Here is a 16696-nt window from a genome sequence, read left to right on the forward strand (position 1 = left end):
TATCGAGGTAGTTAACCAGAAAGGTATATAGCTGCGAATGTCGTTTCAACGCTTTTTATTTCTGTATCATACATAAAACATACGGTTATAAATCAAACGTTATTTTTCAACGGACGGCGAGGCACAAGATACCTACGCGAGGTAACTACATACAATTCACCATGCAGACCAATTTGCACTGCAAGCACATTTTTTTAACGTATTTAGAATAGTATATAAGTATTATAAAAAATTATATTTAAAAGAATCATTAATTAAATAAATAGCTTTTTTAAAATAAACGATAAACCTTAAATAATAAATTGTGTGTTCTTAATAATCTTTGGTTATCCTATATATTTAATAATGTATAATATAACCATATACTTCTTTCAATCACAACCACTATGCAAAATCGTTATAGTTTATTTAATTCCTTTACTTTGATATAAGTACTGTTTAATTCGTATACTTGATTTAATACTCTTCTTTTATGAATTGATCAATACATTTCTAAATACTTATAGGATAAGATAGAAATTTAATGTATATGCATTGTTACGCGATTATAGGTATATACTTTATATATATATATATATATTATATAATAATAATTATAATTACAAAATTAAAATCATTTATTAATAATCAGAGAAAATAAACTATGGTTCATAAGAAATTATAATTTACAGATAAATCTCCAAATTAAACACACAAGGTACTTATGGCTAAATATTCTGGCTGAAAATGTTCATAATTCATTAAACTCTGAAATAAATTGGTTCACTTCACTCGTATGGTTATCTACTATACTTGCGATCTAATTAGCTCATTTTCTTATATTATTATTATCTGTATTAGTTATCATAATTAATATTAACTGCATAGTTATATCTACCTTGTATACTTCAATAAATTATATTAATAATCATATCGTTTTATAAATATTATTATCATGACCACCCTGATATAAAAAATTAACCATAAAACTTGACATAATATCCATGAACTTTTTTTTTTCCAGAATAATAAAAATATAAATAAATAAATAAATAATAATATTATTATAATAAAAATTGCATCGAACCTGCGTCGCGACTGTCATAGCAGAATAAACGTAATATACAAATCGTATGGGAATAAAATTTCATCCGGTGCGACTTAATAAAAATATAATATAATCCCGACGGCATATGGAACACGCGTTTATATAAGTATATAATGCGTCATGTGCGTTTGATAATATTATATAGATACGTGACTATTATATTTCATTTTTGCGTATATCTACTATTTAGGTACTTTTAGAATTAACGTAACACTACGCGTGTTATCTCTACCATCTGTTGCTAACGAGACCATATTATGTTAAAAAAATATATTTATAATAGTATAAGATAAATATGCTTATGCTCGGAGATTTTCTAATACGCGGGACTAATGCATCGAAACAAACAACAGTGTGCGGATACTTGCGTTTTATCATACAACGATAGCCGAAACACTAGGTTAATCGATAGGAGACGTTAAAGTCTCTATACAGAATTATAATGCCCACCGCGGAGTGAAATTATTAAATAGGTACCACGTAATTTACTTTAACACACATGTACGTATGTATTAACCCCATTTTTCTTCAAGAATGCAATTATTCAAAATCTGTTTTGGAATTTTTAAGTATAATTGAAGAATATATTATCAAATTTCTGAGATTTCTTATGTACCTATCATTTAAAGAGTATCATGTGAAGATACAAACTTTGTTTTTTGAATGAAAACTTCTATTTTTTAGTGTAAATAATTTAGTAGATAATAGATTTATAACAATAATAATGGGTTTGAATCATTTGGGGGCTATAGTGACTTGGCAGTGTTAATAGTTAATATTAATAATTTATCAAAAATTGCAATTTGTAAAAATGGACAAAGTATAATAATAAGCCATAGATCCAATTATATTACATCTATTTTATATTTTTGTTAGACTTTTTAATCATTTTTAAGGTTTATTATCTTTAGTATAAAGATTTTAATAATTAAGAAACTCCTTGTTAAAATTTTGAATTAGGTACATACAATTTTCAAAACACTTTTCAGTTAAATAATTTATAGTAAAATAAAATAATTCTCATTTCATAAACAAACGTATTAATTGTATTATCACAGAGTCCTATAAAGTGATAAAAAATAATTTATGAATTTTAAAATATGGTTATTAAGTACCATTGTTTTATCTATATTTGAAACTTTTAAAAATCATAATATGATAAGCATATACATACGTACTGATAATACAGTGTAAATGTGTAATATATTTTATGGGTACTTACTTCGACTGGCCATAAATATTTCAATGGCGATGTTCTGCAATAAGTACCGGCGCGAGAATATTGCTCTGATTTCCGAAAAGTACCATTTTCCATGTAAATGATCGCAGTATTTCAGCACCTGTGAACAAAAACGATATTATAAATATTACTGTAATATTACTCCAGTAAAACTTAACGATATGTAGTCAATATTACTGCTGAAAACAAGAATTTATATTTTTTGGGATTATTATTGAAAACTAAAATAATTATGTATACTATTTATAATAATAGGTACTGCAGTATAATATAAATCGACTAATCATTGTACAAAGATTTATATACTATATATAATACATATTATATCAATGAATATAGTCAATAAAATACGAATTTATAGAGCATTATATTATATAATTTAATATTGTTTTATTATTCGGTTTATATTATTATTATAAGTTTTCAATACTTACAACAACGATATAGCTTTATACCTAATATAACCTAAAGAATTGTATCTATATATTTTTGATATTATCTATTTAAAATATTATATTATAATTTAGACTTGGTGACGACGAGTGATGAATGTTGCACTGTTTAAGCTCACGCAACCATATACATTTCGTGATTAACGCAAATTAATACTGTATAATAATCGGGTAAACAATCGTTTTTCGTTAATGTTAGTGCATTACGTGTCATTAAGATTTTTATCTATATAAATATATTATTGTAGTGTTATTATTATGTTATATTATTGTGTCCAGCCGTTTAAACGAAATCCCAGCGCTAGGATAATGTTTTTCTATTAGCATTACAGAAATATACGCACTGAATTTGACGATGGTTGTGTAAGTAATAAGCAGTAGTAAACATAAATATAGTACTTTTCGAAAATACTCGATGGCCGTAATAATTATACATTCAGCTAATCATAGAACAACGATGAAATTGTGTAAATCATATTGTTTTGAAGGTATATAAAGCTTACGCTCGAAAATATATGATATTGCATGAGGTATAGGTCGAAGATTGCCGTAATTCAGTGGCGTAATGTCACGTAAGCAATGTTTTTTTTAAGGGGAAAGAAGGTATGTTATTCTAATTGTAAATAATTTTAAAAGGAAAGACCGAATTATATATCATACAAATCGCTGTGGAAAAACAAAGTTTCGTAAATTGAATAAGACGATAATTGTATAAGAATTTATACACGTAGTCATTTTACAAAATATGTAAACTGTGCAAACTATAATAAGATGTGATTTTAGATTTTCACCGTACCTAAAATTTTTGTGCGGATTTTAGCTCAAAACGCGATTAATCCAAACGTACTATTGTATAATCATCGTATACCATACTATTATCATACGGCCAAAAATCCATTTAACGGGCACGTTTCGTCGGCCTCTCGGCTTTTTTATACGATTATGGCATAGCCGCTGATAGGGGCGCGACACAGCAATGTTTGCGTTCATTGTTTGTACATAATATAATATAATATTAAAATATAACACACACATACATGTACACAAACGCGTAATATATACGAATGCGCACTGCACCTACATAAACAGCCAGTGAACGTTATTAAATTAAGTCTCGTATAATATATTTTGGGGTCGTACCCCTTGCACGCGCGTTTATTTCATTGCAATTTTTCGTCAACATCCCCTATTGCTATATATGTACATATACAAACTGCAGCACGTGATTTGCATCCATCGGACATATTATAGTTTCGAGTGTGAGGTGACGAGATAAGTGACGAGGACCATGCCGCGGACTACGATGCGAGAATTATAATAATTAAAATATACAGTAGCTATATAAAGGTGTTGATATTTAGATTTAATATATTTTATAGATTTCGAGCGGAACGATGAACGTATTGATTTTACAACGCGTGTTTTTTAATTTATTTTTTTTGTCTGAAGACACTTTTTCTAAAAGAAAAATGCTCTGAATATATATATATATATATATACGTAACTTATATGCATATAATATGGGTAATAAAATAAAATACTATATTATTGTACACGACGCGGAAAAGGGTGTGACGATCTACGTATTATATGAGCTGAACACACAAATAACTATTACCATTTATTCGGATAACGGGATAACGATAAATTAATTAATTTAAATAAAATTGTTTAACGCGTACGCAGTGGTGAAGAAAAACCACATTTCATCATTACTTTTAAATATAACCATACTAAGACGTAGGTTATATATATTTTTATAATTTATATTTGTTATATATAATACTTGGGAGATTTAGTATTGGCTATTAAACGCAAAACTGTCAAATGTTCGTGACGAATGCGATTATGATACTGCGTATTTATTATTCATATGTTATAGCTAGATGTACCATGTTATTTTGATTCTTATGTCCACTAAAAGTCATTATTTGTATAATATTATATTTTAATTGTCATTATAACGATAAAATAAAAATAATTACGACGTCCTGCCAACCAGATAACGTCCTGACCGTTCTGTATATATGTGCATAGATCGTGAGTCAGAATAACGAACTCACAGAGATATAATGTGGTTATACTTATAATATATATATATATATATAGGCATATCATATACCTATACCAACCGATGATATTATTATAAAATTAAAAGAGAATAATATACAAAACACACTATCGTTTACAGGTCGCGAGTATTCGGATTTCAAGCCGATCCAGAAACACGGAGTCGTTAAAATCGGAATTTATGGCTATGATATAATGTGCGCGTCTTATTAAACAGTTGTTGGTCTGCAGCATGTCCATGTATATAACACACACAGCGTTATATATTATGTACGTAGGTACATTTAAATAAAAGCGTATAATATGTTTGTGTACGACTAATTTATGTGTGTTTAGATAATGATGAGGTAAATGAAACGCGAAATTAAATTTCAATGGTTAATTATTTTTTGGGCAGACGCGTATAAAACAAGGGAAATTACTAAAATAAACTCATCCTGCCGTTTTGGACTCATTAACTTCGTTTAAAGATCAAATAAATTATAAAAGGTACATACGAATAAGTTAAGGAATATACGCGCACGTTTAATTTCGATTAATAAACAAAAATTAAATTGGTTGTACGATTTCCAAAAATAAATCATACATTTGTGTATAATTTTTTCATGAAATTAAATAACTAATAATAGAATGGATATTTATAATATAAAGTGTATACAATTAGTTAAATATTACATCAATTATCACATTTTAGGTTTTTAACAAATAATGGTGAAAACTAATTATTATAACTATATCAAGTTTCCAGGCGTGATTACTTATGAAGTTCATACCTGTAGATTAGAGATACTATTATACATAGGGATCAAAGGTAAAGCAGTTCACTTATAATAATTAAGTCTTAATATGTTTATTTTTTGTTGGTGTGTAAGTATAACTTATAAAAGCGTCTGGACACATTTTTTATTTGGCTACTTTTGAATTTAATAGGTATGTTTAAAATTAAAGCGACGAAAACGCTATATATACTATATATATATATATGTATAGTTGTATATATATATATATAATATCATCTGTATACAAATCGTACATAATTAGAGTGCAGACTATGTGAGTAAAATAAACAAGTCCTTAGCCGTTTTCGATGTGAAATATTATATCTGCTGCACAGCACGTGTTTTTAATAGGACGAACCTCCCCAGTAATTTATTAGGGATGTTGTGTCTAGGCGATGACAATTCCCCGGTGGCCTACCCGTCGAGAATCGTGATGGTCGCCGGCCACACACAAAACGCAGCCTGCAGGACCACTTCTGTCCTGCGATAATTATTATTATCACGCGACGACCTTATACATTATAATATTATGATGTATTTGGGACTGTACGGCCATTGTACGAATAATATTATGGTAATAAATTGCACGCGACCAACGTGAAACAATTTTTCGAAAATCCAGTGACGGTACGCTTATTATGTGTATCATCATTATATTATATACACCCAGGGACACGCTAAATCTCCGAGTCGAATTCCAGTCGTTATACATCACATATAAATAGGCGTATACACGTGCCGAAAACCGTTCAGTTGTGAAATGGAATTTTTTTCGACGATATATATTTTACGCACGTTCGACTCCGGTGGCGTGTTACCGAGTATAATACGATTATATTGTCGGAATAATTATATTTTAGTCCAATGAATAATAATATATGTTTTGTCGAGCAATATATACGTATGAATAAATAATATATCGAAGATTATCATCATCACTGATGCACAGTGAGAAACTGCGCATAAAAATATATATTTACGAAAATAAATTTCTTATACACGGATTACTACATTGCACAAACACGAACAATAAGACAATAAACATCATATATATATATAGTAATTACTTATCTGCAATTACTTATATCGTTATGCAGTACCTACAATAATCACTTTGCCCTGTGTACAATCGTCGGTTTACAATAGGAAATTATAAATGGGGATAATATTATACGATTACGTGGTATAGTAACCCTGCTGGGGAGCGGTGGGGTTGGTGTTACCTTTAATTGATATTCTCATTTCCTCCCGTCGTCATCTGACGACACGTACATATTATATTATGTTATACTATAGGCGATTACACTTTTACGCGCGTGCAGTGTTGATGATGTACAATTAATATTTGCTGCCGGAGGAGGGTCGCAGCAGCGGTCGTGTGAATATTAACCGCAGTTCCGCGTGTACACACACGAAACACGACAAAATATACGCTCAACGGTATATATATTATTATTATTGTGGCGTGAACCGAGCACGTCATATAGGCGCCACACACACACACACACACGATCGCTAAAATCACACGGATAGCACACACGCTGGTTCCAAAAATAATCGCGCCACCGACGGGTCTAATGGGTGCTCCGACGCCGCATCCTTTGGTGATTTATGCGCCTCCGCAGCGTTGTTGTTTCGACGAGGTGGCCCGGCAACCTACGCGCACCACACATAAAACGTATTATTATAGGCTGTATATATATATATATATATACACACAAATATAAATTGCTTTTCTCGTTAATATTCACGGTAAATATACATATGAATACGGGGGGTGTGATCTATTTAACGAATTTAAGACACTCATTATTTAAGAAAACCCTAGTTTTTAAAATATTCTTTTTACATACCTAATTTCAAGTTCATAAACCATATTTTTCTAAAATACATTTATATATATATATTTACTATTTTAGTTTTTTAATTTTTCGAACGACAGCATACATTTTTAATTTTATAATTCGGAGCAGAACATTTTTAAGAATGTTATAATATACGATCTATAAAATTCAAATTTTGGACAAGTAGTTTATTAATAGTTATAATTGTATTAGGGCAGAGAGCTTAAAATGTTTGCATAATTTTTGAATCACCCAAATAAAAAATTTCTTTTTTATAAAATCGTATACCTATATGTCAAACACTCAATCAAAAATTATTATTCATAATAAAATATTAAAATGTTTTTCAATATAATACTATAAAAACAGTAGGTCGTTAAATTAAAATATATACACAATATATGTCATGTATATTATATATAACACGACCATGACGACGTATATACTTGTATATTTAATTATTGTATAATAAAGGAATAGTTATAAGTATTATTATATCTATTGAATGCGAACATACTAAATTTAATATGGATTGGACCAATGAACTTTTTACAAATTGTTTTTTTTTGTAGGTTAATATATACATAGGTAGTCACTTTTTTGTCTAGAAACCAATAATATATTATTTTAATAATACCTATTACTATTATGATTAGACACGTTCTACGACGTAGATATACACTCTCCTTCCTCAGAACCCGTTTGTTTTATTTTTGTAGTCGTCTTTTTTACGATCTCACGCACCGGAACTATATATATACATAATATACGGTATACCCACAAATCAAACTGCTTGCGCACGAAAAGTAATATTTTCCATTGTATTGAGTTTTGCGAGCGCCCCCCAGAGATATGCTCTACGCCACCAGAGACGACGACAAATTGCCACAGTAATCCGAAGTGACGTTCATCCCCCACGAGGACGCGCACACATATAATAATATCTATACATGTATAAGAGCACTACCGTAACTCCGGTGCCAATAAGGATTACGAGAGATAGTATATATATAAAGCGGCGGCCATTGCATAGAAAGAACAGAATTAGATGTAATAATAGTAAATAACATATGTGTATATTTATGTGCCTGTGCGCGTGTAAGTGATCAGAAATCGACGTCATAGAAGCTTGCGTGGTGAAAGGTCGTCAATAATCGCTATTTTCGGTCTGCTCGATCGGACGGTATGTATTGTATGTATATCAAGAATCACCATTTATGCAACATTTGTAAAGGGCCACTTTAGGAATTTAGGAATTTTTTGGAGGTCTTAAATATTTAATGATGTAAGCATTTATCTAAAGCAAGTAAAGGAAAAATCAAAAATCGAAAGTTAGCAAAAACCTTGTTAATTCGATGTAGAAAAAAAATAATATCTTGTCTACAGGCCAAAAAAGTTTCGTTTATGGTTCACCATTTGTAGACCGTCGATTATAGACATAGCGCGATGAAAATATAATGAGCTCGTATATAGTTTACTGTGAGTCGTGAGAAATTCAGTTAAGAGCAATATATTACGATTGTTATGATTGGGTATTGCCTTAGTGTTGATTGGTTATTATGATGGTGGAATTCGTTGTGTATTGTGACATCTTGTCAGAAATCTTTTGTGATAATAGTATTCATATGATTATGTGGTCGAATTAGAAACAGTTTATTTTTATTTTATTTTTTGTGATTATTGCATAGTTATTTGCTGTCAATAATATTATATTCTATTCATTCCGCATTTAGAAAGCATTATAAATTAAATCCTAATAATCCGATGATAACGATTTAATTTTTAAGCGGCAATAATACTGAATTTATGAGCAAGTATACTAATACAACAAAAGTATATACAAATATATATATATAATATATAAAATATATTTAATATTAATATATCATGTTTGTATACTGTACATATATCTATTTATGTGTTTTATTAAATTATATTTATATTGTGTTATACCTATTCCTAGGTTAGGAAACCTACAAAAACGATTTAAGGTATGGGGATATATATATATATATATATATATAAAATACATAAGATACTATTTATATTTAACATAATAGATACATATAGAAGTCTTTATATAATATATAGAGCTATACATGATGAGGTAAAAACTTAATACAATACGTAAATAGTTAAAGTTTAGTATTCGTCTTTAAAATGTACCTATATAAAAAATGATATAGGTTTATGGTGAATTAAAAGCAAATTGAAAATAGTAATAAGTTCATTTTTGAACATTTGTTCTTATTAAATAAGGTATATTTATATATTTTAAATTAATTGTGTATCATATACAATTTACTCATAATAACATATATTATACAATATACATAATATCATATAATAATAGCACAATATAGTTTTAGTTCTAATAGAACTATATAGTGATGTTAGCCCTAAGGATCACGAGTGGTACTAATAACTATAGTTGTTTATTAAAGGCCCATTATATAAATGTAAATAATATAATATATACATATGTGTATGTATACATGATGAATTATGCAAAACGACGGTCATTATGTAGAGTTACTCCAAGTAAATACTCGTATATACTTATTATTTATATAATATAGATACAATTTAACTTCATATAGCTATTAGTGAGTAATTTATAAAGTGTATAGAGTTTAAACGACCATATTAGTATAAAACGATTTTTACAATCTTTAGCAACTATGATACAAATGATAATTGGAATAAAATGTGGTATAAGTGCAGTATTATATATGTATATATATTATATAAGTATAACTATATACGAATACAATGCAGCTGTATAGTTCGCATTAAACGAGACATTTATGGATTTCCATTTGGTCGCGGTCAAATGCGGAATGCGTATAGAAATTCCAGTCAATTAGAAGAGTTTCGCAAGACAAATACGACGGAATAAGGCTATAGCAGTGAGTGAAGATTTACATACAGCCACGTTATATATACTTGCATGCCTTATTATATACACATCTAGACAATATATCAAACAGTTTATATACGAGTATATTGCAGCGGTGGATCCAGATATTTAAAAACCTACCGCACTCGAGCAGAAACACATTCATATATATTATATATACTTGTTTTGTATTCTATATAATATGCAAAGCCGCAAAGGTACCTATAATATACACTACCTGCTATACCAAATACGTATATACCTATGTGTCGAATATATAATATAATATAGGTACATATACTTATACGTATTATATATAAATAATATAAATATTTAGGTTCGAAACGAGCCATTGCCCATTGTACATGGTACGAAACTCGTATAACGATCTACACTCACCGCACTCGCGTATAAGTCCATATATTATAGACTTATACGAACACATTATTATACGTGCGAGTACCTTTTACAAAAGTGTCGTAACTACGCGAACGCAGTCTTATTCGCACCTGTTCACAGAATGAAAAAAAAAAACAGAATACGAAAGCGAACCAGTATAGTGAGTATCTATTTGTATCTAATATCTATGTTATCTATATTTTTTTTTACTTATAAATAGGTCGTTATTGGTTAAAGAAATAACATTGAAAATAATGGTATAGATTTTGCGTTTCTATATGGTTTGTTTTTGTTTTTTAGTTATAAAAAAAATAATATTACTAATCGTATTTATTTTTTTCGAATAAGAAAACTCGATGTCCGTGTTATATTTGTAGTACATAGGTATACGTAGTATAAACTCAAAAAGTATTTGCCCGATTTTGATGAAAATTTCATAATATTATATTGTTCTTATAGAATATATATCTGCAGAAAAGTTTTGGAGAGTATACCTATACGTTCGACAATATAAGAAACCGTTAACTGACGTATAGCGCCAACACACACACATATATATATATATATATATAGACCAATATTTATAGCACCGTACTTTATATGTTTGCTGTATATTTCTCGGGTTAAGTCAACTCAAATAGATATATAGTTTTATTGCATGGCGTGGTATAGAGTAAGTCAGTATGAAGAAACGCAAAGATGACGGGCATAAGATACGACCTTTTTGGACGAAGCGGGTAAAAAAAAAGGCGCGATTACACTTAAGCTGCGACTCGACCGCCGCGGACGAAGCCGCCGCCGATATCGATCCGCGGCGGCGTGCGACGGGCGGGTCGCACTCCATTGGTCGTGTGGGCGTGACCTAGGCGGTCGCTTTAACCGGTGGGCCGAGATCCCGACGGCGGCCGGGCAGTTCGATCGCACGACGCAGCCGCCGCACGCGCGCACACGGACCGAACGGATCTCGCGGGCCGCACGCGACGACCGCCGCAGCTGCAGCAGCACCGCCAGCACATCAGTACACTGCAACAGTGAACGCCGGCAGACGACGACCGCGCACTGAGATTGTGCGCGTAATATTACTATAATAAACGACACACATTGTGTTGTCATTGCGTGTGCGACGACGTACGCGCGTTACGTGTGACCGTGGGCATGCTGTTGCCGTCGGACATGTTGGCCACGCAATCCAAGATGCTGTACCAGCTGAACAAGTACTGCGTGGAACGGGTGGAGACCAGGAAAACGGCCACGGCCAAGGCGGTGCGGGAGGTGTGCAAGGTGGTGCAGACGGTACTGCACGAGGTGGAGGCCCAAGAGCCGCGGTTCATATCGTCGCTGGCCGAGTGCAACGGCCGGTACGAGGGCTTGGAGGTGGTGTCGGCCACCGAGTTCGAGATCGTGCTCTACCTGAACCAGATGGGCGTGTTCAATTTCGTCGACGACGGGTCGCTGCCCGGGTGCGCGGTGCTCAAACTGAGCGACGGCCGCAAGCGGAGCATGAGCCTGTGGGTCGAGTTCATCACGGCGTCCGGATACCTGTCGGCCCGCAAGATCCGGTCCCGGTTCCAGACGCTGGTGGCGCAGGCGTGCGACAAGTGCGCGTACCGGGACTCGGTCAAGATGATGTCGGACACGGGCGAGGTGAAGCTGCGGATCCGGGACCGGTACGTGGTGCAGATCACGCCGTCGTTCAAGTGCGCGGGCGTGTGGCCGCGGTCTGCCGCCCACTGGCCGGTGCCGCAGCTCACGTGGCCGCACCCCAACCTCATCGTGCAGGTCAAGACGGAAGGGTTCGACTTGCTGTCCAAGGACAGCGTCATCATGCACGGCAAGCAGAACTCGATGGAGGGCGACGCGTGGGTCATGTCGTTCACGGACGTCGAGAATCAGCTGCTGTACGGCGGCTGCCGAAAGCGATGTCTGAGCATCCTCAAGACGCTCAGGGACAGACACCTCGACCTGCCCGGCAACCCGATAACCAATTATCACATAAAAACGCTGTTGCTGTACGAGTGCGAGAAACACCCGCGGGACGCCGAGTGGGAGGAGACTGGTATCGCGGACCGCATCAACGGCATACTGCTGCAGCTCATCTCGTGTCTGCAGTGCCGCCGGTGCCCGCACTATTTCATCCCACATCTGGACCTGTTCAAGGGTAAGACCCCGGCGTCTCTGGAGAGCGCGTCCAAGCACGTGTGGCGGCTCAGCCGGGAGATACTCACCAACTCCAGAGCCTTCGACAAGCTCTGAGGGGCTACGTGGCGCGACGTAGTAATTTTATATTCTATTACAACATCTGTGCAGTACAGTGAAACCTCTTTAAATACAGCAAACTCTCGGTTTCGCTAAAAGCTGATACGATAATCGGAAGTGTATGGCCAGAAGAGGTTTCACTGTATATTCCATCGTCACATACAAACAATCGTCGCATATTATAAACAAGTATTATGTAATATTATATATACTTCACCTAAGCTAGTCAACGCGTTTTCGTTAGACGCTGAAATCGATAATTATTATAATATTTTATATATTGTTTAATTATTAGCTAAAAACGTATTGCAGCCACCCGAAAAGATCTCTCTAATCGATAACGATTATCCTCTGTAGTTTACGCACTTTATATGCTATAAATAAAAAAGTATAGGTATCCTATTATATGCATCATAAATCTTATGATCACTTGAATGATTTAATAGGATACGTTTACTATATATTATTATACTATATCGTTATTAATATGTTTATACCTATACTTTTTTAATTATTTTTTTTATTTTTTGATAAGACATTTTTAATCTTTAAGTTAGAATAATATTGTTTTTTTTTTTCGTTTTTGTTGTATGTATGCAATATTAGCTGTATTATGTCGATTATGTATTATGCTAAACCGTTTTGTTTGTAGGTAGGTATTTAGTTGTTTATTACATACGATTACTTATTATATATTATTAAAACTGATAAGACAGATTATTATACGATTCATTGTCAAAATGTGTTATGTATCTTCATTAATGGCTTTTTCCTTTTAAATGTATTAAGGCATTAAGCTCATAATAATTTTTAATGTAAATATTTTATAAATGCATAATTGTTTATAAGCAATATAATAATATATTATACTTATACATGCAAAATTAAACTGAAAAATAAAATTATTACAAATATATAAATGCTCTTTATTTTTGAATATTATGTATATAATACATAAGTATCTACATTTTTTGCAGGTTCTATTACAAAATAGGCAAGAATTTATTATCTTAGTAAAATTTTACCTCTTTAAATATTAAATATATATTATATATACCTACTTATAATATATACTAATAATAATGATTTAAAGAATGAAATCATTTTTTTATGTATATTTCTGGTATACTTATCAGAAAGTTAAGAATAATTGAATTATAAAATCATGTATTTTATTACCATAAGACATATGGTTTCAAAAGTGAATTACAGAAATGGAGAGTGAGTGTATTAGTGACTATATAATATACATATACGTATTATGCTAATTTCATAATATATTAATATACATTACTTTTAACAAACATACACATAATTTACTACTTTATAATGTGCATAATATGAACTATATTATAATAGTATTATTAGAAATATACATCGTATGTACATAAATATAAATATGCCTATGAATTATTCGGATTTAACTGACAATGTTCTAATATAAGCAGTACCTACTTTTTTTTTAGATTCTGCACAAAGCAATAGATGGATGCATTATTATTATTATTATTATTTTGTTTTCATAAAAGATAATAAAATCTAAATAAAAAATACAATTTAAGAGTTTAAAATGTTTTACTTATCAAGATATCTTGACATCAATAAGTCACAGAGCGGCGATTTTATTTAAATATTTTTTGAATCTATAAATATTATTTACATTTTAAACTATATAAAAACTATGTACTTATACTTATATTGTATAGGAACATATATACCTATATATATATAAAGTAGGTTAGAAAATAATATTATTTATTATAATATTGTTGAATGAGCAATATAGGTATTTTTCTGCATATTATATAATTAATTTAGATAGAAAAACATATCAATTTATACTGGATAAAAAAATATAAAACAAATGGATCTGCCTACAGTCACCTACATCTTTTACTAATAACTCCTTTGATAATACTGATAATTCAAATAAATTATTTTTTCATAAAAAGGTACCTACGATTAACAAAATATGAATTTGTACCATCAAAGTTAAAGTAAAATACTTTTTAAGAAATTAATTTTATAATATTAGTTAGTAATTTTTGTTTCTTTGAAGCATTTTTATTAGGATATACCATCTTAGGCATATACAATTATATATATTATATTTCTTATCAAACATACTTCAACCCCATCCTATTATTTCTTTATAATTCACTGTTAAATTTGAGATACTAATAATAGGATCTAACTATATTCCAAAATGTAATATATTTTACTAATAATATTGTGAAAACTGCAGCAAATTTCAATCAAAAATCAATTTCATCTGTGATGATAACTTATATTAATGTACCCGTGTATAGATATAATTAAATTTAAATCAAGAAACACGAAAATAGTATATAGGTACCTAACCATATATCATAAAACTCGCGTAATTATATATAATAACTAAACAGAATATAGCTATAGGTAGTAGATGTTCTATTATTGGTATAAATGATTACTCAATATAATATAAGGTTAGCCCGTTGAAATATTATGCTTAAAATCGTAACAAAATGTATATTATTATTATGAGGAAAAATTAAAAATGAAGGTATACTATACAACATAGCGAATTAGCGACTAACGAGTAAACAATCAGATTTCTATTTAGATCGTTTCGACTGTTTCGAGTACTGAAAACTATATAATATATATACATGAAATTGGAAATGTTTAATTTTTCTTAAGTTACCTATCTATGTATAAATTAATTAAATGAATACAATATATTGTGCGCAACGCGCTATACAATATACTTATTAGTATATTGTGCACTACACCAAATACATTTTCATCAAACGGGTTAATTATGGCTTTTAAAAACAAAGTGTTACAAATTAATATACAAGATTATAGTAATAACTATGTGAACATATCTACATAATAATAATAAAAAGAAACATTGTACGACCGATTAATTGAAAAATAGGTAATCTACATAAACATAAAATCTTATTTTATGGCATAATAATCGAATGTTAAGGTGTATATTAATGTAGGTATCTACAGTTAATAACCATTATTTAAGCATAAACATTATATTATCAAATTATTTAAACAAACTTGTATTTTTTAAATATAAATGTGATAGCTAGGTAATCTTAAGATACACATATATATTTATTGATCAACTTGTATTTGGCGTATTTAATGCATAAATAATGTTTCCGGAAGTAAATACATATACCGATAAAAATGACATCACATAGCGTACATTATATTGTTATCTATACAGTATAGACATAGTATCAATAAACAAATAATAAAGTATAATTTATGTAAAATGTAAAACATTAATTGCTTGTAACATTTATCGACCGAACGAACTATATATGAGTAAAAATAGGCATCGTATACATATATATCGTATTTTAACACAATATATACTAGTATATAATCGTTTATACTTTGGGGATATTTAGTCACACGCACTAATAATAGTATATATATATATATATATATACATAAATATGTAACAAATACATTCTCCTGTAGCAATAAACACTATGAAGACAGTTGGAATGAAAAAAAAAACACCAAACATCGTATACACACACACACACGCCAGTACTATATCTATTTGGCTCATATAATAAATTATGAAAACGCGTCGTTTCGAGGGTAAAAAAAACGTATCGAATTTCCTGCCCGAGCATGCGTGCGTTTATGCGTATAA

The 16696-nt window shown here is 30.9% G+C and overlaps 2 protein-coding genes across 4 annotated transcripts in view; one reads left to right on the forward strand and one right to left on the reverse strand.

The window, feature by feature from the left end:
• LOC132917474 (neurobeachin) overlaps positions 1–16696 on the reverse strand; it is a 225672-nt gene that overhangs the window by 15623 nt on the left and 193353 nt on the right. For all 3 annotated transcript variants that reach the window (XM_060978226.1, XM_060978225.1, XM_060978224.1), the window contains one exon: positions 2310–2427. In XM_060978226.1, coding sequence (XP_060834209.1) covers positions 2310–2427 — 118 coding nt within the window. The remainder of the gene's footprint in view (positions 1–2309; positions 2428–16696) is intronic.
• On the forward strand, positions 11647–13946 carry LOC132917329 (protein mab-21-like). The gene has a single exon (XM_060978030.1). The coding sequence runs from the start codon at positions 11926–11928 to the stop codon at positions 13021–13023; it is 1098 nt and encodes a 365-aa protein (XP_060834013.1). The 5' UTR covers positions 11647–11925; the 3' UTR covers positions 13024–13946.

The sequence above is a fragment of the Rhopalosiphum padi genome, chromosome 1 (assembly GCF_020882245.1).
Source record: "Rhopalosiphum padi isolate XX-2018 chromosome 1, ASM2088224v1, whole genome shotgun sequence".
Classification (NCBI taxonomy): domain Eukaryota; kingdom Metazoa; phylum Arthropoda; class Insecta; order Hemiptera; family Aphididae; genus Rhopalosiphum; species Rhopalosiphum padi.

What these genes read in the sequence shown, in the direction of transcription:
- LOC132917329 (XM_060978030.1), top strand. Translation starts at nt 11,926, where the DNA reads ATGCTGTTGCCGTCGGACATGTTGGCCACGCAATCCAAGATGCTGTAC.